The sequence below is a fragment of the Rhinocladiella mackenziei genome, assembly GCF_000835555.1.
Source record: "Rhinocladiella mackenziei CBS 650.93 unplaced genomic scaffold supercont1.1, whole genome shotgun sequence".
Lineage (NCBI taxonomy): Eukaryota > Fungi > Ascomycota > Eurotiomycetes > Chaetothyriales > Herpotrichiellaceae > Rhinocladiella > Rhinocladiella mackenziei.
In genome coordinates, this window is record NW_013550604.1 from 3,564,950 (window position 1) to 3,590,917 (window position 25,968).

Sequence of the window (25,968 nt, forward strand, 5' to 3'; positions counted from 1 at the left end):
CTGTGGGTTGGATTGCCCGTACTAGCTCAACGTCTAGCGAAGAATCTACCATCTGGAGGTGCGCCCGTATACGGACATGGTGTATACTTGCGAGCCTGAAAACACCAGCTTCGAATTGCTTTCTCTTTCCGGGTTTGTTCTATTTCGTGAGTTTGTCCGTTTATGGTTACTGGCCAAACCACAGGCTTCGGTCTACCATCTACAACAAAGTGCCGAAGTACCGTGCGCCGCTTGACCCTGGGTTGGCGTTCGCTTGAATTCTGGCCCCTAAAGACTTGTGCCGAAACTCTCATGCACTGGCATGGCAAAGTTCACCACCTCACTTCGGTTTACACATCGGTCAATTCACACTCCCCTTTTTTCTTCAACCATTCGTTCATTCCTCACAGCTATTATTATTTCATTTTGTGTAATAACAGAAGGCCATTCTGTTCCTCTCTCCTTGCGTGTCTTCCTTATTCATTGACCGCCCCCCTTCCTCCATACCGCTCCCTTCCCAATGTTCCACGTCATATCACAATCAATCCAAATATTGGAACAACACAACCGCAATTACTGTCCCACCGTGACCTATACCTTGAATGGCGGCAGTCTCGACTCAGTCCTCTCCTCATGTCGCTCCTATAATGCCGGAGCCCTCTCCCCAAGTCAAGGGCCTCAAAAAAGTCCTGTCAAACAGGCGTCCCTCAGACCTTCCCGGCGATGAAACTATACGAGATTTGCGCACTAACTCTCTTGACTCTGTTGCTCTCGAGAAATCCCCTACTCGATATAGTGCACGTTCTATCAGTCAAGATGGAAGTAGCAAATCTGGGAGTAGTGGCATGCGCAAGCTGCTGCCTGGCCACAGCAAGCGAAAGAGGAGGAAGCTTCGTCAAGAAGAATTGAAGGCCGCCACAGAGGAATTTGCAAGAGGTAGAATGGGCACCAGTCTCAGTGTCAACAACCCCCCAGCAGCATTGAGTACGCGGACTAGCAGCATCGCCGGTGATGGTGAGACAAGTCTTCTCACAGACGACTCCGAGGTCGAAACGCCTCCTCTTGCTTCGACAGACTCCCGCTCGGGTTACCTGACCATGTCATCTCCTCTTGCCTCAGCCACCACCCTGCGGAGCGATGATCAGTCAATATCGAGCCCTCCCCAAGAATTGTCATTTGACAAGATACCGACTTTGGTAGAACCTAGTCAAGATGGTGGACCGCCATCGCCCAAGAGTCATCCAGCGCCTGATTCAAGTCCAACCTCGTCAGTGGGAGGGTTGGTCGACCGAGCAGACACCCTCAATCCCCAATCACGCAGTGACAGTATGAGCAAACTTCGAGGCGCATCTCCTGGGAGGAGGTTCAGAGACGTTTTTGGCAAGCCCAATAAAAGTCCCAAAGTCAGCCCGCAGAGGAGATCAACAGATATGATCACTGGTTTCACCAGCCCGCTCAGTGTCCAAACCCTGGTGGCCGAGAGCGAAGCCGCCGGAGAGCCAAAAATGCTCGAGGATCCCCCCAAACCCTTAATCCACGATCGGCCTCAGAATAATTCAATGCCCAATCTCGAGCCGCTCCGGCCTTTGACGCCTCCTGCCGCGGTCATAAATACGCCTCTAACCACGGTCACGCCTCCGACTCCCACTGACACTCGTTTTGAAGGCACAACAGGGTCCCCTCAGTCAGAAAACCTTGCATCCAAGCTCAAGGAGGAAAATTCCAATATTGTGGTCAGTCCTTCGGGGAATATGATTTCCCATCGCAGAATTAGGTCGACCTCGTCTATCACCCATCAACCAAGCAAGCTCTCATCATCAATAACTGCTCCTTTGACACCTACCTCGGAGGAGAGCAGGACAGCCAGCGGTGGTACCTCCGGAAACCGTACCGCGAGTGGTGGGTTGTTTTCTTCGTGGGTGTCTGTGGCCCAAAATGCAGCAACGACCATCACCAATCTGACCGGCCAAAATCGGAATAGATCTGGGACCAATGCATCTGATCCTTTGACCAAGCCCAAGACCATTGAGGAACCCATTAAAGAAGAGGAGGAAGCGTCTGAACCAGAGATTCCGCGGAAGCCGTTGGCGATTGAAACCCTGGGCTCGGGAGATCTTAATTTTGAAGATCTCGGTCTAAATGGTGACGACAAAATTGGGTCCGCCGGCCGATCTGATCTGACGGAACTGCGAAAAGACGCGACCCTGGAACGAGACGAGGCTGCTGCTAAAGTAGAAGATCTTCTCGCAAAGCGTGCTGTTTCCGCCGCCTATGAAAAACAATCGAACGCGCCGACGCCGATAGCGGAGATAGGGGATCCATTGAGCAATGTCAGGCATTCACAGACGTTTAGTGGACCGACAGGCGGCGAGAAGACACCTCCGAACGGTAGCCTTTTCGAGGGTGAAGTCACTTCGGTCAAACGAACCAACAGCGTTCGTAGTAAAATTGTGAAGAGACGATCTCGGGGCTCGTCAACAGCTACAGGCCAATCTGCGATAGGGGCGATAATAGGACCCAGCGTGGCGGCACTGGCGAACCCTGCGAAAGGCCCTCGTCTGACGGGGTTCACAATGGCTCCGAAACAACGCAACCGCAACTTCCATCAGCAATTCCGAAGTGTGCCCGAGGATGACTACTTGATTGAAGATTACAGCTGTGCATTGCAAAAGGAGATTTTGCTGGCGGGCAGGATCTACATCTCTGAAGGTCATATCTGCTTCTTTAGCAATATCCTTGGCTGGGTAACGACGGTGGTGATCTCTTTCGAGGAAGTGGTCAGCATCGAGCGTGAGAATACGGCGGTAGTTTTCCCGAACGCGATCGCCATTCAGACCCTCCATGCTCGTCACACATTTCGAAGCCTGATCTACCGTGAACAGACCTACGATCTGCTCATAGGAATATGGCGAGTTAGTCATCCGACAAGCTTTCAGAAGAGCATGAACGGCAAGCAATTGGCGGCCGAAGAAGCCACGGATACGACAGGGGCCGGGGCAGAAAATGGAGCAAGCGCACAACCCAGTGATGGTAGCACCTCTGAGGACGCGGAATCCGCCGGAGATGATGATAGTGCTCCTAGCCTGGTGGAAAGTAGTGCCAGTCATGCCGGCAGTGATCTCGCGGACGGTAAGATCACTGTGCCGAGGAAACCGTCGGGTATGAACGCAAGTGCTGTCGCACAGACGGCTAGCATCCTCGCTGGAACCACGCACGATGTTCCGCCTACTCTAGCTGCTCAAGCTGGACTTACGGAGGTGGCTAACGACTTTCCTGGTCCGGCCACCCACGCGCCGACCGAATGTACGGACAGCGCCGCACATTATGACAAAATCATGAAGGACGAGGTCATCCCTGCCCCCTTGGGAAAGATATACAGTTTACTATATGGACCCGAGTCCGGATTCTTTGTTCGGAAATTCTTGGCAGATGAATGCAAGTGTACGGAGCTTGTGTTCGAGGACGACAAGAAAGGACTCAATCGTGACATCAAAAGCCGACAGTATACATATATCAAACCTCTGGGCGGAAGTATTGGACCCAAACAAACCAAATGCATTACGACCGAGAACCTGGACTTTTTCGACCTGGAAAGAGCAGTGACCGTTACATGCACCACGCAAACTCCGGATGTCCCTAGCGGCAACGCATTCAGCACCAAAACTCGATACTGTCTTTCATGGGCGCCCGGGAATGCGACGAGATTCCAAATGAACTGCACCATCGAATGGACAACAAAGTCCTGGCTAAAAGGACCCATTGAAAAGGGTGCGAATGAAGGCCAGCAGCAGTACGGGGATAGTCTGGTCAAGGTCCTGAAAGGTGCGGTCAGTGGTCGGCCCCGAGGCACCACGAATGCCAGCAAGGTATCGAAAGCAATGAAAAAGAAACGCAAAGGTGAAAAGAAATCCAAAGATGAAAAGAACGACGATGAGATTAAGAAACAGAAAGAAACCTGGGGTCTGTGGGAGCCCCTGAGGACGCCGGTGAAAGCGTTTATAGATGTGCTCAGACCGGCTCTGAAAATGGAGGTTCTGGTTGCGATACTGTCCATTATGGTCGTGTTACTCTGGTTCAGAGGTCCGACAAGGGGATCGCAGCTAGGGCCCTATGCGGGACTCTCGCATTCGGAACGACTTGCGGCATATGATTCTCTCTGGGCACGAGAAGAGAATGAATTTTGGGACTGGCTCGAAGCGCGCGCGAGTGTCGACACCGTTCTGCTACGAGAACAATCCGCGTCAAATTTGCGCAGGAATAAAGCCTCGAAAGGGGACCCGAGTGGCACCGCGAAACATCGGATGAAGCAGCGTCAGCGGAACCAAATCCTCGTATCGGATGCTGAAGCTAGGATTCGGGAAGAGAAAATCAGTCAGCGTGAGATGGAAGATGCCATTCAAATCACACGGGAGAGATTACGGGCTCTGGAAGTCGTCATTGAAAAGGAAAAGCAGGCGAAAATGAACGTAGATGCAAATCCGAAGTGACAAAAAGAAACATGTCGCAAACGAGGCACACATATATTATTATCTGGTTGATTAAAGGATTGATTTGCATCTCCTGGGACGGATGGGAATGGAATTACCTTGGGTACAATAAACATGCTTGCTACAATCGGTGAAGTCAAATCATGGATCACAGAATCAGTTCGAAATGAGGTGTATTCATCACAATGTCACGAGTGAGCTGCTTGAAAAAGGCTCCTGATTACCAACGACGACTTTTAAAGTTGGAATTTTGTCCTCGACTTCTCCATTTTTGCTTTCCATTCCCAATCCTGCCCGCTACGCCGTTGAATACCTTTATCCACCCGTCTCAACTTCAAGGTCATACGCGGGCCTAGTTCCTGTAGCCCAGCCCTGATGCCTTCGACTCCTTTAACTTCCTTCCCATCAGGCCCGACGACTGATTTCTCCGTCTCACGCCTGTCGCGGAAGATATACCGGTGGCGTCGGAGGAAGATGTAGTCGCGCTGGTTGTGCAAGGTCAGCACCTGACGCCCTTGCAGGTCTGGTGAGACGGGGAACAGGGACCGGAAGAGATGTGCGGTCAACAGGCCCAGCGGCGTGGTGAAGTTGTTCAGTATCAGTTCCGGAATATGTCCTGTCGCGCGACCGTGGCCAGGGATCGCTTTCCCCGTGTACCAGTTTGAGATGGAAAAGTGGAAGGTCGGTCCGACGGGCAGGTGGACAATGGTCATGCCGCATGGTTTCTTCTGGTCTTCTTCCAGCACAATCACCGCCGTGTAGCCGTGGTGGTGTGCGAAGGAGGAGATCTCCTGCACGGAGAACTTGTAGCCATACCGATGGGACGAGCGGCGGATATACTTGGAGTTCGGGAACAGAGAGGTCAGGATTGCCGCCTGGTCGTGTAGAGTCGAGTTGAGAGATGTCGTTATGAGGATCTTTGGAGGTGGAGATGGAGGAGCATCGGCAGACAGGAAGAGGGTAGGGAATTTTGCCGCCAGGGCAGCTGGCGCGAGAGATAAATTGGCTGACGTTGTCGAGCGAGTCGGTGAGGTTGCACGATCTTGTATTCTTGTGCTGGGCGAGTGAATTTGAGATTTAGATGGGAGAGGGTCCTGCATAGTTTCATCCAGGTTGTCTGGCTCGAGGTCTTCTTCGTCGCTCTCCGCCAGCATCGAGTCATCGTCTTCCCCGTCCTCTCCATTTTCCAGTCCTTCTCCTTCCGCATCTCCCGGCCCGTCCGCTGGGAGTTCCTGTTCTTCAGCTAACTTTCTCCTCTTCAATGTCTCCACGTCGTAGACCACTCCCAGGCCACCATCCTCTGGCTCGTTCTCGACTTGGTCGTATACTCGCTTTTGGTCCAGAGTCACGGGGATATTTTGCCGTAACCGTTGTTCTCTTAATTTGGGATTCTTTGCCTCTTCCTTCTTGCGGCCGAATCGCTCCGCTCTTTTCCATGCATCTCTTGCGCGTTTTCGTTTGAGATGTAGTTCTTGTCGCCTTTGCTTATTAGAGGTCTTGAAGGGCAGTGCAGCTTTGTCGGAGAGTTTGATGGTTCTGGAGGGCATGATGGAAGAATGAGTCTATCATTGATGATTTATAAATCAAAATAAATTCCAAATCTCTGAAAGTAGAGCTCTGTGAGCATGGACCCAGGGCATATAACCCGTGCGAAGTGCTTCTTCTGTGCTATGAAAAAAAAGTTTTGGGTGCGGAGAAAATTCCCGGCCGATTTGGCTGGTTTGCAAGGCTGACTTTTTGGTACTGGCCCTCCTCAACCACCAGTCACAAATTTGAGTCATCCCGCGGTACGACTCCTATATCTTGTTTTCTTTCTTACATGCGTGCTTTGACTCTTCTTTCGAGAGCGACTTTTTCCCGATTTTCGCTTTGTGCGAGATCTTTCACTACCACCGCTTCAGCCTCAAGATTCCAACCTCCCCAAATTAAAGTCACGATGGCGACGAGCACCACGAAGACCGGCCAACCACTGGATCGAACGAGTCTTGACACGCTTTTGCGTCGAAGACTCTTCTTCACTGCTTCCTTCGAAATCTACGGCGGAGAGCGCGGTCTTTTCGACTACGGACCACCAGGGTGCGCCCTTCAAGCCAATGTGGTGGATCTATGGAGAAAACACTTCGTTCTCGAGGAAGACATGCTTGAGGTCGACTGCACAATGCTGACCCCCGAAGCTGTTCTCAAAACCAGTGGGCATGTGGACAAATTTGCCGACTGGATGTGCAAAGATCCCAAGAGTGGGGAAATATTTCGTGCCGACCACCTTGTCGAGCAAGTTCTCGAGGCCAGGCTGAAGGCCGACAAAGAGGCTCGCGGGCAGACCGTTCCGATTGACGAAGAGAAAGAAGCGAAGAAAAAGAAGAAGATCAAGGATGCCAAAGCCGAGAAGCTTGACGATGCAGTCATTCAGGAATATGAGGAGACGCTCGCAAAGATTGACAACTACGGAGGTGACGAGCTGGGAGAGCTCATCCAAAAATTCAACATCAGGGGCCCCACGACCGGAGCAGAACTCGATCCTCCAAAGGCTTTCAATCTCATGTTCCAAACTCAAATTGGGCCCAGCGCCCACAAGCCCAACGGCTATCTTCGACCGGAAACCGCTCAGGGCCAGTTTCTGAACTTTCAGAAGCTGCTTGAATTCAACCAGCAGTCAATGCCCTTTGCCTCGGCCTCGATTGGAAAGTCATTCCGAAATGAGATCTCCCCCCGATCGGGACTTTTGCGTGTTCGAGAATTCTTGATGGCCGAAATCGAACATTTTGTTGATCCTGAAGGGGGCAAAAAACATGCCCGGTTTGACGAGGTAAAAGACACCGAGCTGTCACTCTTGAACAGAAAGACCCAGCTGGCCGGCAGCACCAAGGCCGACGTGTTGACGATTGGAGAGGCCGTTTCCACCGGACTGGTAGACAACGAGACTCTCGGGTATTTCCTCGCCCGGATCCAGGATTTCCTGCTCAAGCTCGGAGTCGACAAATCGAAGTTGAGATTCCGACAGCATATGGCGAATGAAATGGCCCATTATGCCGCCGACTGTTGGGACGCGGAACTCTTTACCACTTATGGATGGATCGAATGTGTGGGATGTGCGGATCGAAGTGCTTATGATTTAACCGTCCACAAAGACAAGACTGGAGCACCCCTTGTTGTCCGTGAAATGAGAGCAGAACCCCTTGTGATTGAAGAGTTTCAGGTGAACTGGAACCGAAAGAAACTCGGACCCAAATTCCGTCAAGACGCCAAAGCCGTCGAAGCTGCCGTCGAAGCGCTGTCGCAAGATCTCCGTGAGAAGTTGTCATGGGAATTGGAGCAGTCGGGCAAAATCGAGATTCCAACTCCAGGAGTCGGCAGTGGGACCACAGAACTTGGCAAAGACCTCATCCAGATCGAGAAGAGAAAGCGAACCGAACATGTGCGAGAGTACACGCCCAACGTTATTGAACCATCCTTCGGCATCGGACGAATTCTCTATAGCTTGATGGAACACGTGTACTGGACCCGTGAAGGGGATGAATCTCGCGGCGTACTCTCTTTCCCCCCCACCGTCGCACCCACCAAGGTCCTGCTGGTACCATTATCCGGCAATGCCGAGTTCAAGCCATTCCTCAGGAACCTGACGACCAGACTGCGTCGTTTGGGAATCTCCAACAAGGTTGATGATTCATCTGCCAGCATTGGGAAACGATATGCTCGTAACGACGAGCTTGGAACACCGTTCGGAATCACCGTTGACTTTCAAACCGTCAAGGACAAGACCATCACACTCCGGGATCGTGATTCCACCAAACAAGTTCGAGCCAGTGAAGACGAAATAGTTGCGGCGATCAAAGCGCTCGTCGATGGCGAAGAGACCTGGGAACAGGTCGCGAAGAGGTTGCCTGCCTTTGAGGGACAAGATATTGATTGAAGAGAAAGACACGGTCTGTGTGCATTTGTGTGAATTTCTGCTTCTGCTTGTGCTGTTAGAGATACCCGACCTTTGATGGTGCAATCTTTCTTCCTTTTTTTCTACGAAAAGAGTTCAAAGAACGCACCTCGGAGATGATAGTCAGAGCACCGTGGCGGGAAATTGCTGGGCTATGTACTCCAATAGATAAGTGTCAATGTATGGAAATGAAAAGAAAGGGGGGGGGGAGAAAAAAGAAAAAGAACTTGTAGGTGTAAAATGAAGAAGAATGCTTGTAAGATTCTGTCCCAAGAAAAAGAATGTTCTCCATCCATCGTCTCGTCTTCATGGCGTTTATCCCGCTATCTCACTCCACCGAGCGGTATATCTTCTTTTACACCATCCCTTTAGTCACTTTCCTCATATCCGTCCGCCACGTCTCAAAGTATGGCTTCATCAGTTCCAGCATCTTCTCCGGCGTCGGATGGTTGATCATGCGCAGATACCAGTCGTCCTGTACCGCGGTCGAGACGTCATGCGAATGCAGGCGCAACTTATTCTGCGTCGACGTCGGATCCACGAAGAACTGGAATACTTTGCGGCGTTCGTCTGAGTAGACGTCGAGGACGGAGTCGGAGCAGCCTTCGTTCAGGACCATGATGAGGGCTTCGGTCGCAGCGTCGGCGTCAAGTATGCCGGTGTTCAATCCGAGGGCGCCGAGGGGCTTTTTTGGAGAAGATAAGCAGTGGTTAGATATTAAGATGCATTGGTGATGCATTGAAACTAATGGATTAGAGCAGACAAGGGGCGGAAAAAGGAGGCCCGGGGGCTCGAGACTTCACCTACATTGTTCAAGTGTGCGGCGTCGCCGGCCAGGAGACAGTTTCCCTTTCGCATGGTCGAGACCAACCGTTGGTGGATACGGTAGATTGCTCGTGCTTGGATCTGGGCCTGTAACGGACGGGGCCCATGCATGTTGCGCTCATACGCACTCATGATGTTGGAATTGGACATGAGTTCCTCATCGGTTCGGGAGTCGTTGGGGTCTGAGGCCAGAGAGTACCGCCATAACGTCGTTTTGCCTGGTACGGGGTCCTCGAGAGGCGTGGCAATGCTGTAGTATGTGCGGTCCATGACGAAGTGAGTGTGGAAAATGGGGGCGGGCTCATTTTTCACCAGGACGTCCGTGGCGATGATACGTTCCGGCCATGTGTGGCCTGGGAAAGAAAGACCGAGAGCCTTGCGCGCCATGGAATGGGCGCCGTCGGCGCCGACGAGGTATGTCGCTTGATATTGCTTTTCGGCTCCTGTCTCGACGTCACGGATGAGAATGGCGACGCCGTCTTTGGTGTTTTGGAGGATGGATACGAGTTCGGTGCGGAAGTAGATCCGAACGTGACCTGTCTTGAGGGCCTCGTGGAGGAATAGCTTGTTGATGTCGGCCTGAGGAAGATTCAGGAGGCCAGAGCCGACGTCCAGGACTGTGTCGTCGGGCGCACAAAGTGGTTGTACGCCAATGACATCCCCGAGCGTCTTGCCTCCTTTTCCATCATCCTTGGGCATGGTCCTCCACACCAAGCCCCGAGTCATGAATCCTTGTTCCCTGATCAACTTGTACATACCAATCTCGTTCAGGAAGAAGTGGACGGCGCCAAAGTAACCACAAGCGCGAGGGGCGTCACTGGTTGCCGGCAGTTTCTCGATGATATCGACATCGATGCCCGCTTGCCCGAGCTTGAGAGCGGCCAGACAGCCCACGGGACCACCGCCGACAACAAGGACGCGTTTGAAACTCCCGGGAGAAGCATTGTCCACGCTCTTCCCATTCACGTGGCGTCCGTTCATGCCGCTTGTGGCGTCCATGTTGTGTTGATCTGCTCTGCTGGTTGCCATGCTGGCGACGATGTTATATGTATTGATACGACGAGGAATACTTTGTCAGACCGGAGAAGCATGCAATCACCGACGAGGAGAAGAAGTTGTCAATGCAAGTAGGACCGGGGCGAACATAATTTGAAGAAAGAGAGGCATGCCAAAGAGGCCCCGGCAGTGTCATCTGGTAGTTTGAATATTGAGCCGGACCAAGATCGATACTCACCATGCGCAAAAGCTGAAACAAACTACACCGTTGAAGCTTGATCGTCTTTGCTTCGTCTCGTGTGCGAGTGCCTTCGTGGCTGAGAACAGCGAGATCAAAGGCTGTTAAGGCGAGAAGGCGACCTCCGGAGATGGGGGGCCTCAAAATCTCAGGTGACTTAATCATGTCCATTTATGATTTTAGCCCTGCAGCGCGAAAGTTTGTGCATCCATGAGCTAGTCGTATTGTATACCTGGTGTACGAGGTAGCAGAAGGATCTGTACCGATGTGATCTACTTATTGGACGATGCTCCTCTGGCGGGGTCCTCCGATCGACAGCCTTACATAGACAAGTCCATGTCCTGCCCCGTTCGGGCAGAACGGTCGAAGACCTGTCGTGCCGCTTCCCTGGTCTTCGGCGTTCGCGGTCTGGGACCTGAACGAGCACTGAAAAAGGGGGGGGGAGGGGGGGCACAATTCCATTGAATGGTGTCCCGATTGTAGTAACGAATGGCAGATGGTGGGTGGTGGCTCAGCCCTCAAAGAGCCGATGTCTCGAGCATCAAATTCACGACAGCTTCCAGAAACCGATATCCCATTTGGTAACAAACCGACTTGTCCTTCTCTCGGGACCCCATCTCCTTGCAGGACCGCAAAGTCTCCATTATTATCTGTCGCGGTGGTATTCGGCATTCTGATGCAGCGGCCTCCGCCAGCGGCGCATCTCGCCGGAGAAGGTGGATGCACGTCGTCAGCACGGCGACGAAGAAATCTAGCATGAAAAAGCCTGAGATCGGGTTGAGCGACCGGGGATGGTCGTTGTGGTAGTCACCGAAAAGTTCTAGATAATGCATCAGTAGCGCCAAGCTGCACTCCAGCGAAGACTAGTACGACACGGGGAAGACGGTTGGTGCGTGGAGATCGAGTGCGAAATGGCGATGCAGGACCAAGAGCGCGCGACGGAAGTAGATATTGAGCGTCATTCGTAGCAGCGCATCGCCTCCTGCTGGGACGGCCTGTCTCATGAGTTGTCGTATCTCTGCGTCATATTGGAGCACATCTTGGTAGGATAACTGATGAACATGAGAGTTCACTCGGGACAGAATCGCGTAAATCGTGGGGAAGGATCGGTCGAGGAGTCCTAGCTGAGAATTGATAGTCCCCTCACCTCGCCAACATGACATTGCCTTTCCCGGCACCCAAATCTCGACTGGTTGGAAAACCGGAGGCATCCCGGTGGTCATGGACGCCTTTACATCCAGATACTGGATTGTTATCCACAAGCGATGTCGAGACTCCCACTCTTCCATGGCCATCCCTTTCATCTCAGGGGGCGGTGTCTCTTGGGAGAGTCCGGAGATGATGGCCAAACGGACCAGAAGACCAAGCAACGTCCAACACGCATCGAGCCCCCAGCAGGTGGAATTGTTGACCTGTTTGGCCAGAACCATAAGGCAAATAGTTCTCAAGTTAGATAGGCTCGGCCGATACATAAAGGGCGTCTGCATGAGGCAAGCTTCGGCGGCCATGAAAAACTCCATTGCTTGATTTGATTCTCTCGCATCTGCACAGCACCCTAAACCCAGGACCATCAAGAACTGTGCCAGCCAGCACTCGGCTTCACTCTGAAAGCTCTTCGTGTCTAAGACGGGATGGACGCGGTCGAAAACATCAAGATAGCCGTCAATATGTGTCTGATAGACCGTATATGTTCCATGTAGGAGTGCCACGACCGCTTCTCGAGAGCCATACTTTGACGCCTGAGGTGATCCAAACGGGAAGTTTCCCGACAGGCCAGAGGGGGAAGTGCACGCGTCCTGCGGCATGTCTTCGACGCCGATTGTAAATGGGAGGGCGTTCAACTGTGCAAGCGACAAAATCTGAACAACGATCAGAATTCAAGACGTCCTTTGTCATGGTCTGCCACACGGACCTTCATCATCATTTCTTTCCAGTGGCTGGGTCCCCGGTGCCGGGAGTGCCAGGCGGCCGTGAGCTGCTCCGGGTCTTCTCCAGCCGCAGCGACGGGGCCGTCGGTCACTAGCGGACTTGGAAAGCTGCCACTCTCTGGTCCTTTGTAGGAGCAGTCTTGTTGATGGCCAGAAGCGCTGCATCGAGAGCAGGGCGACTGCCTGTCGCATCTAACTTTGAGGCGATGGCAACGGAGGCACGACAAACATGCCCTCCTCCGTCTTCCCAGGCGGGACCCGGGATCAGCACCAGGCGGCGGATCAGTGCCAGTGTGATTGGAGCCTCCAGGTGCCGGAAACTCGGTTGACGTTGTCCAGACACCATTTCGCTCTGCGGCAGACACGGACTTTGGCGACCTCGGAGGCTCGAGATTGAACCCACGGCTGGGAATGTTGCCATGGCTGCTTGTGGTGTCAAAGGAGCACTTGACGCCCGCTTGGAGACACCGTGAGCAGGTTGGTTTCACCAAGTCGCAACGTCGTTTGGAGTGCCGGCACCGATCGCAGGTCTTCACCTCCCGCAAGCGCATCCTGAACCTGGATATGAGAAAAATGCCAGAGGATTCAGTTCCCGGGGATCTGGAGGTAATACCAAGCAAAAGTCTCCCAAGAGGGTCCGATGTCCAGAGTGGTCTTGTCGGCCGACTCTATGGCTGCTCAACGCCGACACGTCATATACTTCGTACGAACCCCTTTTAGATCGCGCCAGTCTAGAAAAAGATTGTTTAGGCTTCGGGGTGCCTAAATGACCATCTACTATTGTATGAGGGGACGAACTATTCCATTATCGCCGATCGTCGGCCGATTGCGTGGCGGATTATAGGATCATCCTGCCGGTTAGTACTTCAATTGCTCCCTCCTATGGATGATTCGACAACACCCCCTATATGTTGCGCCGATTCAGATCATCCCAACCACTTTCGCCAACAGCACAATCACTGCTGGGTGGCATGAAATTCTGGACGTTCATCGTCGCACTTATAATTTCCTTCACCGCCGTCTATACGCGTTGCGTCTATCGAATTGCCGAGATGGCCCATGGTTGGCGAAATCCCATCATGCAGGATCAAGCTCTTTTTATTGGAATTGACAGCTGGTATGTCGTCCTGCTATTCTATGCGTCCCGTCCAAAGGCTAAATTCAGCGCCCAGGACGGTTGGCCTTGCTACGATTCTCCAGACCTGTGTCCATCCAGGGATATTTTTCCCGGCCCTTGCAAGTCGTAAGGAGACAAAGAAGGTGGAGCAACTGAGTCACAGTGCGAGTTCAGTGGAGAAGGTTATGGTCTAGACGAGAAAATGATTCGAGGCTCTTCCACGATAGCGACCATAGCGGAGTAACATCAGATCTAGATGGGAATAAGGACGACGACGGCGAAGTCATTTATCTTGCAGTCTTTCGTGTAGCTGGCCACATGATGGGTGGCAGGGTACACCGGCTTATGTGCAGGTCATTATCCGCTAATGCGAGACTCACGAACCATTTTTGATTCGTTCTACGTTGACTTCGCGCCTAAACCTATCACGAGACCAGCCCGTAGACGAAGCGACAGCCTTGTGGGAAGAAGGCAAGGCTGGACCACGTGATCTATGTAGTCGCGCTCGCTCCTTTCCGCCGTCGACTTCGTCATTATTATAGGCCTCCCCGCTGATTAATACTTCGTTCTGGACATCGACCCGCTCTGTACTTGTGCTTTCTTCAGCGTGACACTTAATACTATTCCCAACCACATCCGACTCGAGACGCGTACTGTGGAGCGAATCGGCAAGGGATGCGCCCCAAGATCAGCTTTACGCCAGGAGTATCTGTGTCAGTATTTTAGCATACAGGGAGCAATGGTTACCCCAGGACGTACCGCATACAAAGGATTTCGATATTACAGGACGGTGTTGCTCGATATTTGAGCGAATTTGATTGGCGGAATCCCCAGCAGGGACGGGGATGATATCCGATCATACAAACTCACTGCGTCGTATTTACTCTTCACGTACGTTCATATTGCGCGACCTTCAAGGTCCTGTGCCCTCCCTCTCTCCTTCTCTACAAACTTTGTCAGCGGCGTGGCTGTCAATCTCGTGTATGAGTAAAACTATTCGACTCCTGCGCAGGTGCAAGCGCATCCCTCCTCTCAATGCCACCCTCACAACCCCCGCCTGATCTCTCTCCCACCATCTCGACCTTCATTTCCTCCACCTCGAACCATATAGCCTCAGGCTCTGTACGAAGAAATCTCTTCTCGGCTCATCTCTCCCGGCGTCAGGCCTCAGGCTCGCGGCCACCGTCGCAAACCAGTCCACAGAATAACGCTCATTCTCAAACCCAGACGCAACAACACCACAATAGCCAATTTGGCCTTCCCCCACTACGCACCATGCATCAGCGCTCTGTGTCAACTCCTCCCCTCTCGCCCTCTCCCCCGCGCGGATCTCTTTTCAACAATATCCCCCCCACGAACGGCAACAGTCTTCCACTGATCCCACCTCCTGCACCTTTCTCTCACGTCCTCCAGCCTCCGTCTCCGCCTAGGACAGCCTTAGCAGACAGTTATGACCTAACCATCTCGCCAAACCGTCCACTAAGCCCACGGTCATCTGCGGCCGTATTCCCGAATGCTTCAATCATCGCTATGAACCCGTTAACGGGACGACCGGTGCTACCTCAGATACCTGTTCTACCAGGTCGGCTAAGACTTTCAGACTCGGACGACGGTCAAGATGAAGGTGAAGAAAGAGAGGGTGATGAATTTGAACACCCCGATCATAACCAGGAAGGCTATTCAGAGGATGAATCACACGGTCCTGTGACGCGAGCGTACCGCCGACGACGAGATCGAAATCGACGACACCGCCATGATCCATACGCTCATTCTCCCACCACAGAAGCAGAGCACGCGCACGCACGGGCTCATGTAGCAGCAATGGCCGCAGCGGCAGCGGAAGCAGAGGCAGATCAAGAACGTCGTGACCGTGAACGCATCGAGAGAACCCTCGGCGAGATGATGGCCAGACAACGCGCAAGGGGAAGAAGCAAGAGCACAGTGTCAACCGGACTTCCAGATCCACGACGTCACAGACATTCTCACACCACGGACCACCGAGAAGGAGCACAACGACTGCGTCGACTCCCTACGCCGGACGGAACGGAGCTAGAAATGGGCGTTCATCACCACACCTACGTTGAAGACGAGGAAGACGAGGATGACTACATCACGAACGGAGACAGGGACAACGATTCGGAGGCCGAACGAGACGAACTTATGGGCCTGATTAATTCGAGTTTGCGAAGGCATGTTGCGCGTGCGGACGAGGAGAATTGGATGTTCGGCGAGCCTTCGACCTTGGTGGGAACCAGGGTCGGAAGAGATGATGCTGGTGCTTATGAGTGATTGATGACGATTGGAGTTCGGATACGTCCAGGATTGAGCAATACGTGGGTGTGGTTCCTGTATGACCACGTAATAAGCGGTGTGTGGCCAAATGGTTCTATGGAAAGGGGTCCAGCCAAGTTACGATATGACAGGATATCTACTCGGAACTCAGTCCAGCGTAATTGATTGAAAGGAGGGGGGGAAACCAGACCATGGAATACAGTTTCCTTTTTCCAGCCACAAGTGGCGCCATCTTGTTCGTCAGTACGGACCAACTCACTTCAAAAGCTCTAATATGTACTTGGGAAAGACAAATCGAGTCCTTCCATTTCTCAACTCCAGTACTCGTTCTGACACATCTCATCAATCCAAATCCATCGCAGGGGGCCGTTCAATCTCCTTTTTCGTAGCTACTGGTGCTGGTTTCGGTGTGCCTGACCTAGACGTATGCCCCGATCCTGATTTCCCTCCACCGACGGCACCAGGCCCACCTTGACCGCCACCAAAGAGCATGCTCCCCATCATATCGAAAAGCGGATTCCCGCCTTGTCGAGGGATTTTGATCCCGAACCAAATCTCGCCGATATTCGCGAGGGCGTCGGACCACAGGGCGTCAGCGTCCTTGAGATACGGTGCGTAGAATTTCGCCAACTGCTTAAAGAGTGTGCTATCCCCCTTTGGGGCCGCGAGGAGAAGTAGTGACAAAAAATTCAACAGGGGGATCGAGGGGAAGATGCGGAGGGAGACACCGGATTTGCTGGACTCCAGAGGTTGGGACATGGCGAGAAGTTGTGGGTTGGAGGTCGTCAGGTGCGAGGTGAAGGTGCTCAGGGCCGTAGTAGCAGAGGCCAGGTTGCCGACGAGCAAGTACGGTAAGACGGAGCGCGAGGCGTAGATCGGTGCTAGGTGTGGTTGGTCTTGCGTGTACCATGTGTAGTGGAGGGAGGCGAGGATGGGAGCCGACGCCGGTGTGCCAAGGACGAGATGTCGTTCTGCATCGTAGGCTTCGCCTTCTATCCGTAGTGTCAGAGTAAGGGTCGTCGCATGCTCAAGCAGGACTCGGCGGGTTGAAATTTGGGGTGGAGCAGGGTGGTCGGTCGGCGTCTCAATTCTATCCGGAGGATAGAGAAAAAGAATCACAGGGCATGTCACGAACCTTCAGCAAAAATTTTGCCCACCTCATGATGAATTTCCGGATCTCCTCGCTCCAGCTCGCCAAGCTTCCCAGACCAGCTGATCATCTCGGAAACAAATCTCTTACGCGTTGGCTCATCTTTGGGGAACGCATGCAGAATCTCCAGCAGACGTCTCTTATTTTCCTCGTCACATTCCCATTCGCCCTTGATGTAGACGTCGTTCAACAGCATGAGAGCCAGGTCTCCTCCGGATCCGCCCTGCCCGGCGCGCAGGAGGAGGAGGGAGCCATTGTATAGGACATCGCAGGCGGAGTTGTAGTCGGCGGATTTCAGGTAGCGGGAGGTGATGACGCGGAGTTGTTGGTGGGCTTCATAAAAGTTGCCCTCGGCGACTCTGAACGGATAGAAGAAAGGGAGGGCATGTTAGCGTTGGGCTTGAGTCTTTGCAACGTATTGATTGTGGGATGGGATGTCATGGAGTACAGTGTAGTTTCAGACGCACGAAACACAATTGGAGGTTAACTTACTTCTCCTTTTGCCGAGCAATTGTTTTGGCGATTTTGGCCGACATGGCGACGAGAAGAGTTAGAAGTGGAGAGACTGCGTGAGAAGGTAGTGGAAGGCTGATACCATGAGAGAGCCTACAAGTCTGAGGATCGACGTCATGTTTCAAGTTGGCCCTGATTGGGGGGAACCACCAAGAGAATCTTGGCAGCCTTGTCATGCTAATGTTAATGTCTCAGCCTCGTCCGGGTCAATTTCTCCCCACCACACGGGTTCTTACGAGCAGATGAAATGGATTCGTCATTCATCAAACGTCTGGAGGATGGCCAACATATCCCATACATGGCTCTTCCATATTTACTCAATCCGATCCCATTTCCAACAAATCATCCTCCTTTGCTCCACCACGGCCTGGAATGAATCGAAATCGGCCTCCCCGATAGAACAAAAAAGTCAATCCACTCGGCGAATGTTGCTTTGAAAATAAACACCCTTGTATCATGCACGCTATAATGCTCAAATCATGAATATAAAGTTCCAACTCCTTGCTTTGCAAAGACCAACAATGGCGCAAGGCGCCCCATATTTTGACTTCCATCAGGGACATAGGTTTCATCAATGTCCCTTTTCATCTTCCTCTGCCATACTCTCCAAGCTTCCTCCACCGCTTGCATTACTTCGACTGATCCTGTGACCTTTTGGTCCGCTGGCCCCGCCCACGCCCGAACTGATACTTTTCTTGGGAGTTCCATTCTGCAAAAGGGTCTTTTCTGAGTTAGACGATGTTTCTGCGCCTCCACCGCCATCCTTCTGAAGGCTCGGAGGAGGTCGCAAAAACATGGCTTTTAGAGCTGCCTTGGTTTTGGCCTTTTCGTCTTTTTCTTCAGCCACCTTCTTGGCCGGATCTTCTTGGGCCTCTGCGTATTGCTTCCACTTTCGCCATCCGTCGAAATCAATCAGCGCTTGCATGCATCCCCATTCTGTGACCTTGCGTTCCATCCAAACAAAGTTGACAGGCTATATCCGGCATTAGCTGTGTCCCCTAATAGACGTGTGAATGGTGCTCACCTTGGTCAAAAAGTCGTTACACCCAGCGGCCAGTGCTTCATGCCTGTCAATCTGTAGACTGCTAGCGGTCAGTGCCACGATGATGACCGGACTTTTGAACAAGCTGCGATCGGGCAAGACGTCCGCCTCGGCCAGCCCCTCTCCGTTCGTAAGGGGTGTCTTGGAACCAGTGTCGATGGGGCTTCCACTAAATACGCCAATCCCATTCACGGCTTCGAGTCGTCGGATTTCTTTGGTTGCCTCCAGTCCGTTCATCACCGGGAGCTGGATGTCCATGAGAACCAAATGAAAGCCGCCGGTCCTCCACATCGCGACTGCTTCTTTACCATTCATGGCAGACTTCCACCTCACTTTCAGCCTTTTCATGAAAGCTTCCAGCAGTTTCAAGTTGATAACATTGTCTTCCACCAGCAGTACATTGATTGGCGGAACAGTGCCATCCAATAGCGCGGCCGCTGCCGGTTTCGAAGGTGGCGCATCACCATTGGTTGACCGGGTGGTAAGGGGATTCTTTCTTCTCTTCGGTTTCTGACCAGGGTGGGGTGACGAAACGCGATTTGGAGGTGCAATTGAGGAATTATGCTCGTTCGATCCTTGAGCGGGAGGTGTAGAGAGAGGAGGATTTGTTGGCATCGTCCCGTTTATCTGTGATTTCGATTCTATTGATTGGACTCAGTTAAGGTAGATTGCGAAACAGGGGGAGCTCGACATACCGATGACTTGCCCATTAGGTTGAACGGTATGCATGATCGTGGGGCTACTCGTATGTTGCCGGCCATATTTGGGCCGTGCATGTCTCCGTTGTCCATGTGATCCGGGACTGGGTAAGGGCGGCACATGGCCGGTGGTCAATACAGACATGGCATGAGGAACGGCGTTGGGATGGGGAACATGCGCGATATGTGGAGAGTGGACGGGCATGGGAGGAAAATACTCTCGAGCAGCATCGTCAGGTCGGTAGGTATCGGGATAAAAGTAGGAGATGTGGTGATTTCCGGCTCGAGGAGACGGTCGCGGTGTTCGTCGGGAGGGAACGTCGATAATGAGAGCCTCATCGACGGTCTGTCCGCCGGGATAATAGGCATCGAGAGTCGCACCGATGGGCTCTTCGGGTCCCAAGGCACGCTCCGGGCTCACATTTCGATTATTTTGGTCGCGGCTGATGATCTTGAGGGTGATGTCCGGAGCATCGATGCTGCGGCCGAGGGAGTTGGCATATTTTTGTAGGACGGCATCGCGCACATTATCCACGAGGTCATCTTCGGCAACTCCAACTCTCGTAGGGGAGGCGCCAGGTCGCTTCACCCATATCTTTCTCTGCATTGCTTCGGGACTATCATGTCGAGAACCTGAGTGTGGGGGGAGCGTCGGGACGGTCGGAGTGGAAGGTTGCTGAACGACGACGACAGGAGGACCGGGTTTCTGGTCGGCAGCAATGGCTGCAGAAGACGCTTGCTCGAGAGGGATCAAGGGAGAAGGTATTCGGGTGGTGATAGAAGGTGACGTGGGAATAGTGCTGGAAGTTGAATTGATTTCAGTATTGGTGGTGGCCGCAGCCGAAAGTGAAATGCTGAGAGTGGGTTCGATCGACGGAGATGAAGCAGAACCAGTGATAGTTGAAGATGTGGCTGTGGCTTGAACCCGTGTCTGGTTCTGTGTCGCTGTCCGCGTCTGGGCTTGGGCTTCGGTGCGGAACCTGTGGTCGGGCAGCTTGCCCCTCGTTGCTATTGGGCCGAACGGGTGGCCCCTCTCTGGAGGAATTGGGGGTGGGTTCCCTGCTTCGGTTGTCCAGACTCTTTTTCTTGGAATTGGATTTGGCCCGTTCCCCTCTATGCCGATTGAGGTCCGCTAGAGAGGACAGGGCAGGAAGAACTGAAGGTTAGCGAACCTAGGGGAGTTCTGCTTGACTCGTTACTGTCCTCGTCGGTGCTTTTGGTGCTGGCACTGCGTTTGCCAACCAGGGGAAGACGTGGGCGAGTGCGGGTTCTGGATAGGGGCAAGCCTGATGCCGGCGCTGATGCTGATTCTGAGTGTGCTGATTTGGAGGCTTGAAACAGCGCGAGATGGACGTCGGTGCGGATGTCGCTGCAGGCGGCGTGCCGGTAAGGTTCAAATTGTCAATATGCAGTCCCATTTCCGGGGGTTGCCTGAAGCGAGAGAGCTCTCCAGCCACCGTGGGGGACAAGGAAACGAATGCTGCGGTGGACCATTGGGCGGCATTGAAAAAAATGAAGAGATAAAGCACAGAATGTAATGAGGATGGCAAGCACCGTGGAGACTGGAGGCTCATTCATGGGATGGAGTATGTGAGCAATTCTGCATGTTGTGTTGTTGGCTCCAAACTCTGATGCAGCAACAAGCAAATAACTTGTCACTGGCTATAGCTGCAATCGGCCCAAACGCTTTACATTTCCCTACACATGCAATCCATGTCTTGCTTGCTTTCATCTCCATTCACTAATTCGTTTCATGTCTAGGCGAGATGCTGACTCACTCTTGGGGACCCGACCAACTCCACACCACCGTCTCTGCCCCCCCGTCTACGATTTACTGGTACCTCCCGCTATACAGAAACCTACGGCCAAAGAGAGTGACACCCTTCGTTTCTTATATTCTTTCGAGTCTCGAAGCTGTCTTGCTCTGTCCCTGTTCCTGATGGTCATATGCCCCTCATTCATTGCTTTATAAATGCCTCACTACAACTGGAAGAATGTATAAAACCAGAAGATAAACTCCTCACATGTTCAATCCAAGCCTCTGCTCCCTCCGTCGATCAAATTCATGCTCAAGAATTTCAATGGAAATATCATCAAAACACCATCCCCCTTCTTCGTCAGAAGCTCGTCTTTCCACGCGCAATCTCATACTTAATTTGCAGCCGGCTCAGAGCCATCCTGTCCGCCGGCAAATGTTCCCCCATTCCATGCGTACCTTCCCAGCAAGCCTCATATAACCATGCTAACAAATCGAGAATGACAGTGTGATTCAAATGTTCCGGTCCGGTCCTGTGTCCTCTCATCGCTGCTGCTGCTCCCTCAATCAGATAAACGCCGATTCGCTTGCCCGCCCGCTTGCTCCCTTGTTGTCTGCAAAATGGGGAATCTCGTGCTTGAAACGATGAACCAAATCATTCAATCAAAGTCCGTCGACAAACGCCCTTCCCATCTCCAGCCCTGCAAACCCAAATGCTCATCTCTTTGGAGTGTCATACTCAATGCTGAAAATCATCTTTGACAATATCCACCAATTCCATCCACTCATCTAAACCGCGGTCAGCTCGGCGGCATACGTTACCGCCATGGTCTTCCTTGCCGGCGCAGGAGGGGGGGCGCTTGTCTATTATCGACCAAGCATATAATCCGGATACATGCCACCCATTGCTTGCCCACTCGCGCCATTGTTCATTGGCATTCCTCTCAAGTTGGGCATGGTCCCATTTCCAATATTGAATCCTTGGTTCGCAAAGGATGGGGGGGGCGCGACTCCATTCACATTTGACATGCTCATATTCAAACCTGGTGGGGCTGATAATCCTGGAGGAGGACCACTGGCGGTGGTAAAGCCACCAGGAGTCATGCTTCCAAATCCGTTCATTCCCATCGGTCCACTCGCACTCAGAGGCGTCGCTGGGTTCGTACTCCCAGGTTGACCAGCTCGAACCCCGAGCGGATTCTTCGAAAAGCTCAGCCGGATCCCACCCTTGACGCTATTGTGGAGTTGAGCGCCGTACAATTCATTCAACGCCTTCGTGGCGAAGGATATGTCTTCAAATTCGACAAAACACATCGGTCCATTCTGTTTGGTTCGGAAGCATAGCCTTTTATATCCTCTTTGTTTTGAGAACATCGCTTTGAGTTCATCTTCGGATGTGTCAATGGGCAAATTTCCTACGTAGAGCGTATTACATGGCGGATTCTGGTCGGCTGGATTGACCGGAGGGTAGTTGTGCCGGATATAGGGCTGATTTGGCATCGAATATTGTCCGTTAGGACCCATCGTCGGCGGAAATTGGGAGTGAGGTGTTCGAGACTGCACGGCAGAACGGGGCGATGCATAGGTATTGGAATGACCATTGGTCATGTTGGTATTCAGCGAAAGCGCCGAAAACGCCGCCGTGGGAATACGAGGGTTCATCGGCTTCCTACCCCCGGTGGTGGCAGAGGAGCTATTCATGTACGCTAGAGGATCTTTGAGTAGTTCCCCCGTCTCGTCGTCTCCCCCGTCTTCGTCAATGACTTTTTTGCCACTGACACGAGAGCGATCCGCCACTGCACTGGCCACAGGAGATTGAGGAGAGAAAATGGTCTGTAGCTGTGAACTCGCTTCGGACGAGGTATGATTGGGTGGAGATGACGCCGGAGGAGGAGACGTCTTGTCCATCGATTGAAAGGTACCGTTGAATCGCGAGGACTTCTGAGCGCTGCTGAGAGGCGGCGACACCGACTGCGCGATTTTGCGACCCGATGCAGGATCAATCGTGTTGCGTCGGGGTACCGATGCCGTGGTCGGACTTGCTATCACGTCGACGATCATTTTGGCTTGTCCGGCCGTGTTGGGTTTGCCGTCAAGCATCGCCTGCGCCTCAGAAGCACCCGTCATCGACGCGAATCGAGCAATGGCTGTCGTGAATCCGGCGTCCTCTTCGTACTCATTTGGGATGATTTCCGTATCCTGAAGGTCTTTGGCAAAGAGAAGCATTGTCCGCACGGCTTCGGGAGTTGTGTTGCGCGGAAGGCGTCGCAACAGAACCGTTGGGACAGCCATGAGAGCCTCGCTGGCACTCGACATTCGTCGATCAGACGGTGACACTTCTCGCCCGGCAGACTGCGAAGGCACGATATAAGGATTTGACAAAGTGGGATGTAGTCGGGTTTCCGGGGGACTGAAAGCAATTGCGCTCATACTGCGCTTCCCAAGAGTGAACAAAGTCTTTGCCCTCGCCTATCACAAACTAAAGACTAAAATGATGATAGCGGCAAGGCTCTTGTGACGATCCTGTTTCAGAGAGACCGACAAGGGACCAGGCCACGCTCCCTTTTTCAATCGACTGTCCTTCGCCAGGCAAATAGAAAGAGTTGGCGCTCCTTGATCTAAGATACCCTGTTTGATAGGACCGAGATGAGGACGGTAATATTGTCAAAGACCATGTTACGGAAGTTGAAGATTCCGATATCAATTGATATATTGGGCGCGATAGCCCGTAGAAGACAGTTCTGAGTGACACTTCGAGCCTGAAACGTTGACAGAACGGCTCGGTGGGTTTCCGAAAGAAATGGTGAAGATATTGTCAATCTGAGGGGAACGCGCCAGGTACCTGACAGTAATCCTCGAAGATAGCGGGATCCACCACTCGTCCGACGGGGGACCTTAGTCGTTGCGAACGATGTGAGACGAATGGGACCGATGTTAGACGAAATAAAAATCAATGGCGATGAAAGGAGAGGTGAACGCGATCACGTCTCGAAGCGCGATCAGGCGTAAAATGAGGGAGAGGGTGAGGAATAGAGACAGTCAGAAAATGCCTGAGATCAGAAAGTCGAAAGTGCACAGGTGGGATAGCGATTTCAGCGACGCGGAATATTTTGGCGGCGACAAGTGGCCAGTCGATAGCAACGATAAAAACCGGACTAGGCCCTGTGTTTGGCAGCGTGCCGGGGTGATCAATCGTGCCAATCCGGTACCGTGTGGCTTGCAGGGGCTGGCCCGAGCACCAAGCTGGAGGCGCAGGGTGGGCAGGGTGAGATACAAATCGCGATCGTGCGGTGACCGGGTGGTGGAGAGTGAACAGACAGACAGGGTTAAAGAGGCCGCATGGCATGAGGACTTTCGAAGCCGGCAGAGGGGTTCTGACCTGATATTGGCCTGTCGTCGGTTACTAAAAGTCAGCAGAGATAAACGCGGAGAGATGATCAAGTGGGTACGTTAACTTACTGGACGGAATTCACCAGAGTACAATTCCTTGGGAAAGATCGTCGGGCACAGAAAGACTCGAAGGGGGACTGCCGCATGAGAGGAGCAAGATGGATTCGGAGACGGCGCAAATTAATTTGGGGGGGAAGCGGGGGGGGATGTTGTTGGTGTACCTGGAAGGGCAACAATCAATGCAAGGCGGCACCTGGAAGTACTTCGACTTTGGGGGGGGGAGGGAGTGGAACATGAAGTCAAGATTCGAGAACTCCGGAGCAGCTCGTGCTGGCAAAGGAAGTGGGCCGTGGTCTGCTAGCAGGGCTAGCGACACCCGCTCATGCTCTTGTTGGTGGGATGATGATTGCAATGATGATTCGAGAAAAATCCGAAAGAGAGGAGAATTTGGGCATTTTCTGTGGTCACAACTAAGTTTACCAAGAGGCAAGAGAAAGTGCGCCATTGTAACTTGCGAACAGAGTGTGCCTCGACTGTTGGTTGGTTGCTTGTTACTGGCAGAGGGCCAGGATGGTTTGTCAAAGGTGCTCACTTTTGGCTCGAGTGGTGGAATACAATAGATCGCAGTTCCCAGAAGAAAAATCCAGAGGGTAGCCTCCAAACAAGGTGCTGCACCAGTTAATTGGGCTGGCGACTTAACGGCGCGTCGTCGGCTCATTGTTTCGTGGAGAGGGCCGGCAAGAGGATAAACTTCTGTTCCTGCTGGCCACTAAGATGTAACACGCACCCCTTTACCCATTGAACTATGGGGACTTTGGAGGGTGGGAGGAGGATGATAAGCAAGGAAAAGCGTGTCCTCACAGCCCGCACTCTTTCGTCCATCCAGCCAATCTAATGGTCTAGGGCCCAGGGGACGATAGTACAGCAGTATATCCCTTGTTCTCCCTGGTATACGGCATCAAGCCACCTACCCAGTTCAAATCCCCCTGAAGTTGCAACTCGGCCCAACAGACCTGATAACGCCAGCAGTGCTATCCAGATTCACCATGTCCGAGTGACATTGTTCTTTGAGCCCCTGCGTCGGTCGGTAAGTAAGCATCTTCTGTAAGCAACAAGTCATACATTCGGCCCCCCAGCAATGATTATGATTTTCCAACCGCCATCTCCCGCATCTTCTGGTGATTGAAGACTTTTATCCCTCTTTCGAAACTCGTTCGACTTCGAGCAGAGGTGGCATGCTTTGGACCGGCCCTGGAATTTGTAGCGCGAGGAGGTAAAAGCGTGGGAACTGGGCTTGGTTGGTGGTACGCACTCCCTGCGTTGCGCGGCCTTCACGGAATCCTCAATATCTATGCAGCACTCTGTACCTCCTACCGGTCCAGTGCCCTTAATGCTGGGCCGGGGATGTGGACAGCCTGCCAATCCCTGGCTACTTCGGTACCTGGTAGGGCGATGTGATTGCCCTTCTCTTCTTTTTCATGGGTGCACAGATCTTCTGCGGGTGCCATCTAGGTTGCTGCTAGTCGGCGGTTGATGTTGCTGTCTCCGAAGCTGATAGGCCAACGGGATCAGCATATGCAGTTCCGTGCAGTTGGGCCTGGGAAGCTCGGGGGACAGAAAGGATAGGCA

The 25,968-nt window shown here is 52.7% G+C and overlaps 9 protein-coding genes across 9 annotated transcripts; 3 read left to right on the plus strand and 6 right to left on the minus strand.

Annotated features, from left to right (window-relative positions):
* Positions 1-626: 626 nt before the first annotated feature.
* Z518_01265 (uncharacterized protein) lies at positions 627-4,466 on the plus strand (the record flags this gene model as incomplete). The annotated part of the gene is made up of 1 exon (XM_013421866.1): positions 627-4,466. One exon carries the CDS (start codon positions 627-629, stop codon positions 4,464-4,466), a length of 3,840 nt encoding a protein of 1,279 aa, XP_013277320.1.
* Positions 4,467-4,702: 236 nt separating this feature from the next.
* Z518_01266 (uncharacterized protein) lies at positions 4,703-6,013 on the minus strand (the record flags this gene model as incomplete). Its single annotated transcript, XM_013421867.1, has 1 exon — positions 4,703-6,013. One exon carries the CDS (start codon positions 6,011-6,013, stop codon positions 4,703-4,705), a length of 1,311 nt encoding a protein of 436 aa, XP_013277321.1.
* Positions 6,014-6,402: 389 nt separating this feature from the next.
* Positions 6,403-8,376, plus strand: Z518_01267 (glycine-tRNA ligase; the record flags this gene model as incomplete). The annotated part of the gene is made up of 1 exon (XM_013421868.1): positions 6,403-8,376. The coding sequence occupies one exon, from the start codon at positions 6,403-6,405 to the stop codon at positions 8,374-8,376; it is 1,974 nt and encodes a 657-aa protein (XP_013277322.1).
* A 373-nt stretch (positions 8,377-8,749) lies between these two features.
* On the minus strand, positions 8,750-10,248 carry Z518_01268 (uncharacterized protein; the record flags this gene model as incomplete). Its single annotated transcript, XM_013421869.1, has 2 exons — positions 8,750-9,079; positions 9,202-10,248. The coding sequence occupies 2 exons, from the start codon at positions 10,246-10,248 to the stop codon at positions 8,750-8,752; spliced, it is 1,377 nt and encodes a 458-aa protein (XP_013277323.1).
* Positions 10,249-11,316: 1,068 nt separating this feature from the next.
* On the minus strand, positions 11,317-12,932 carry Z518_01269 (uncharacterized protein; the record flags this gene model as incomplete). The annotated part of the gene is made up of 2 exons (XM_013421870.1): positions 11,317-12,312; positions 12,366-12,932. The coding sequence occupies 2 exons, from the start codon at positions 12,930-12,932 to the stop codon at positions 11,317-11,319; spliced, it is 1,563 nt and encodes a 520-aa protein (XP_013277324.1).
* Positions 12,933-14,773: 1,841 nt separating this feature from the next.
* Positions 14,774-15,787, plus strand: Z518_01270 (uncharacterized protein; the record flags this gene model as incomplete). The annotated part of the gene is made up of 1 exon (XM_013421871.1): positions 14,774-15,787. One exon carries the CDS (start codon positions 14,774-14,776, stop codon positions 15,785-15,787), a length of 1,014 nt encoding a protein of 337 aa, XP_013277325.1.
* Positions 15,788-16,132: 345 nt separating this feature from the next.
* On the minus strand, positions 16,133-17,476 carry Z518_01271 (uncharacterized protein; the record flags this gene model as incomplete). Its single annotated transcript, XM_013421872.1, has 3 exons — positions 16,133-16,782; positions 16,926-17,299; positions 17,433-17,476. The coding sequence occupies 3 exons, from the start codon at positions 17,474-17,476 to the stop codon at positions 16,133-16,135; spliced, it is 1,068 nt and encodes a 355-aa protein (XP_013277326.1).
* Positions 17,477-18,024: 548 nt separating this feature from the next.
* Z518_01272 (uncharacterized protein) lies at positions 18,025-20,611 on the minus strand (the record flags this gene model as incomplete). Its single annotated transcript, XM_013421873.1, has 4 exons — positions 18,025-18,426; positions 18,478-19,136; positions 19,191-20,325; positions 20,393-20,611. 4 exons carry the CDS (start codon positions 20,609-20,611, stop codon positions 18,025-18,027), a joined length of 2,415 nt encoding a protein of 804 aa, XP_013277327.1.
* Positions 20,612-21,816: 1,205 nt separating this feature from the next.
* Positions 21,817-23,379, minus strand: Z518_01273 (uncharacterized protein; the record flags this gene model as incomplete). The annotated part of the gene is made up of 1 exon (XM_013421874.1): positions 21,817-23,379. One exon carries the CDS (start codon positions 23,377-23,379, stop codon positions 21,817-21,819), a length of 1,563 nt encoding a protein of 520 aa, XP_013277328.1.
* Between the last annotated feature and the right edge of the window lie 2,589 nt (positions 23,380-25,968).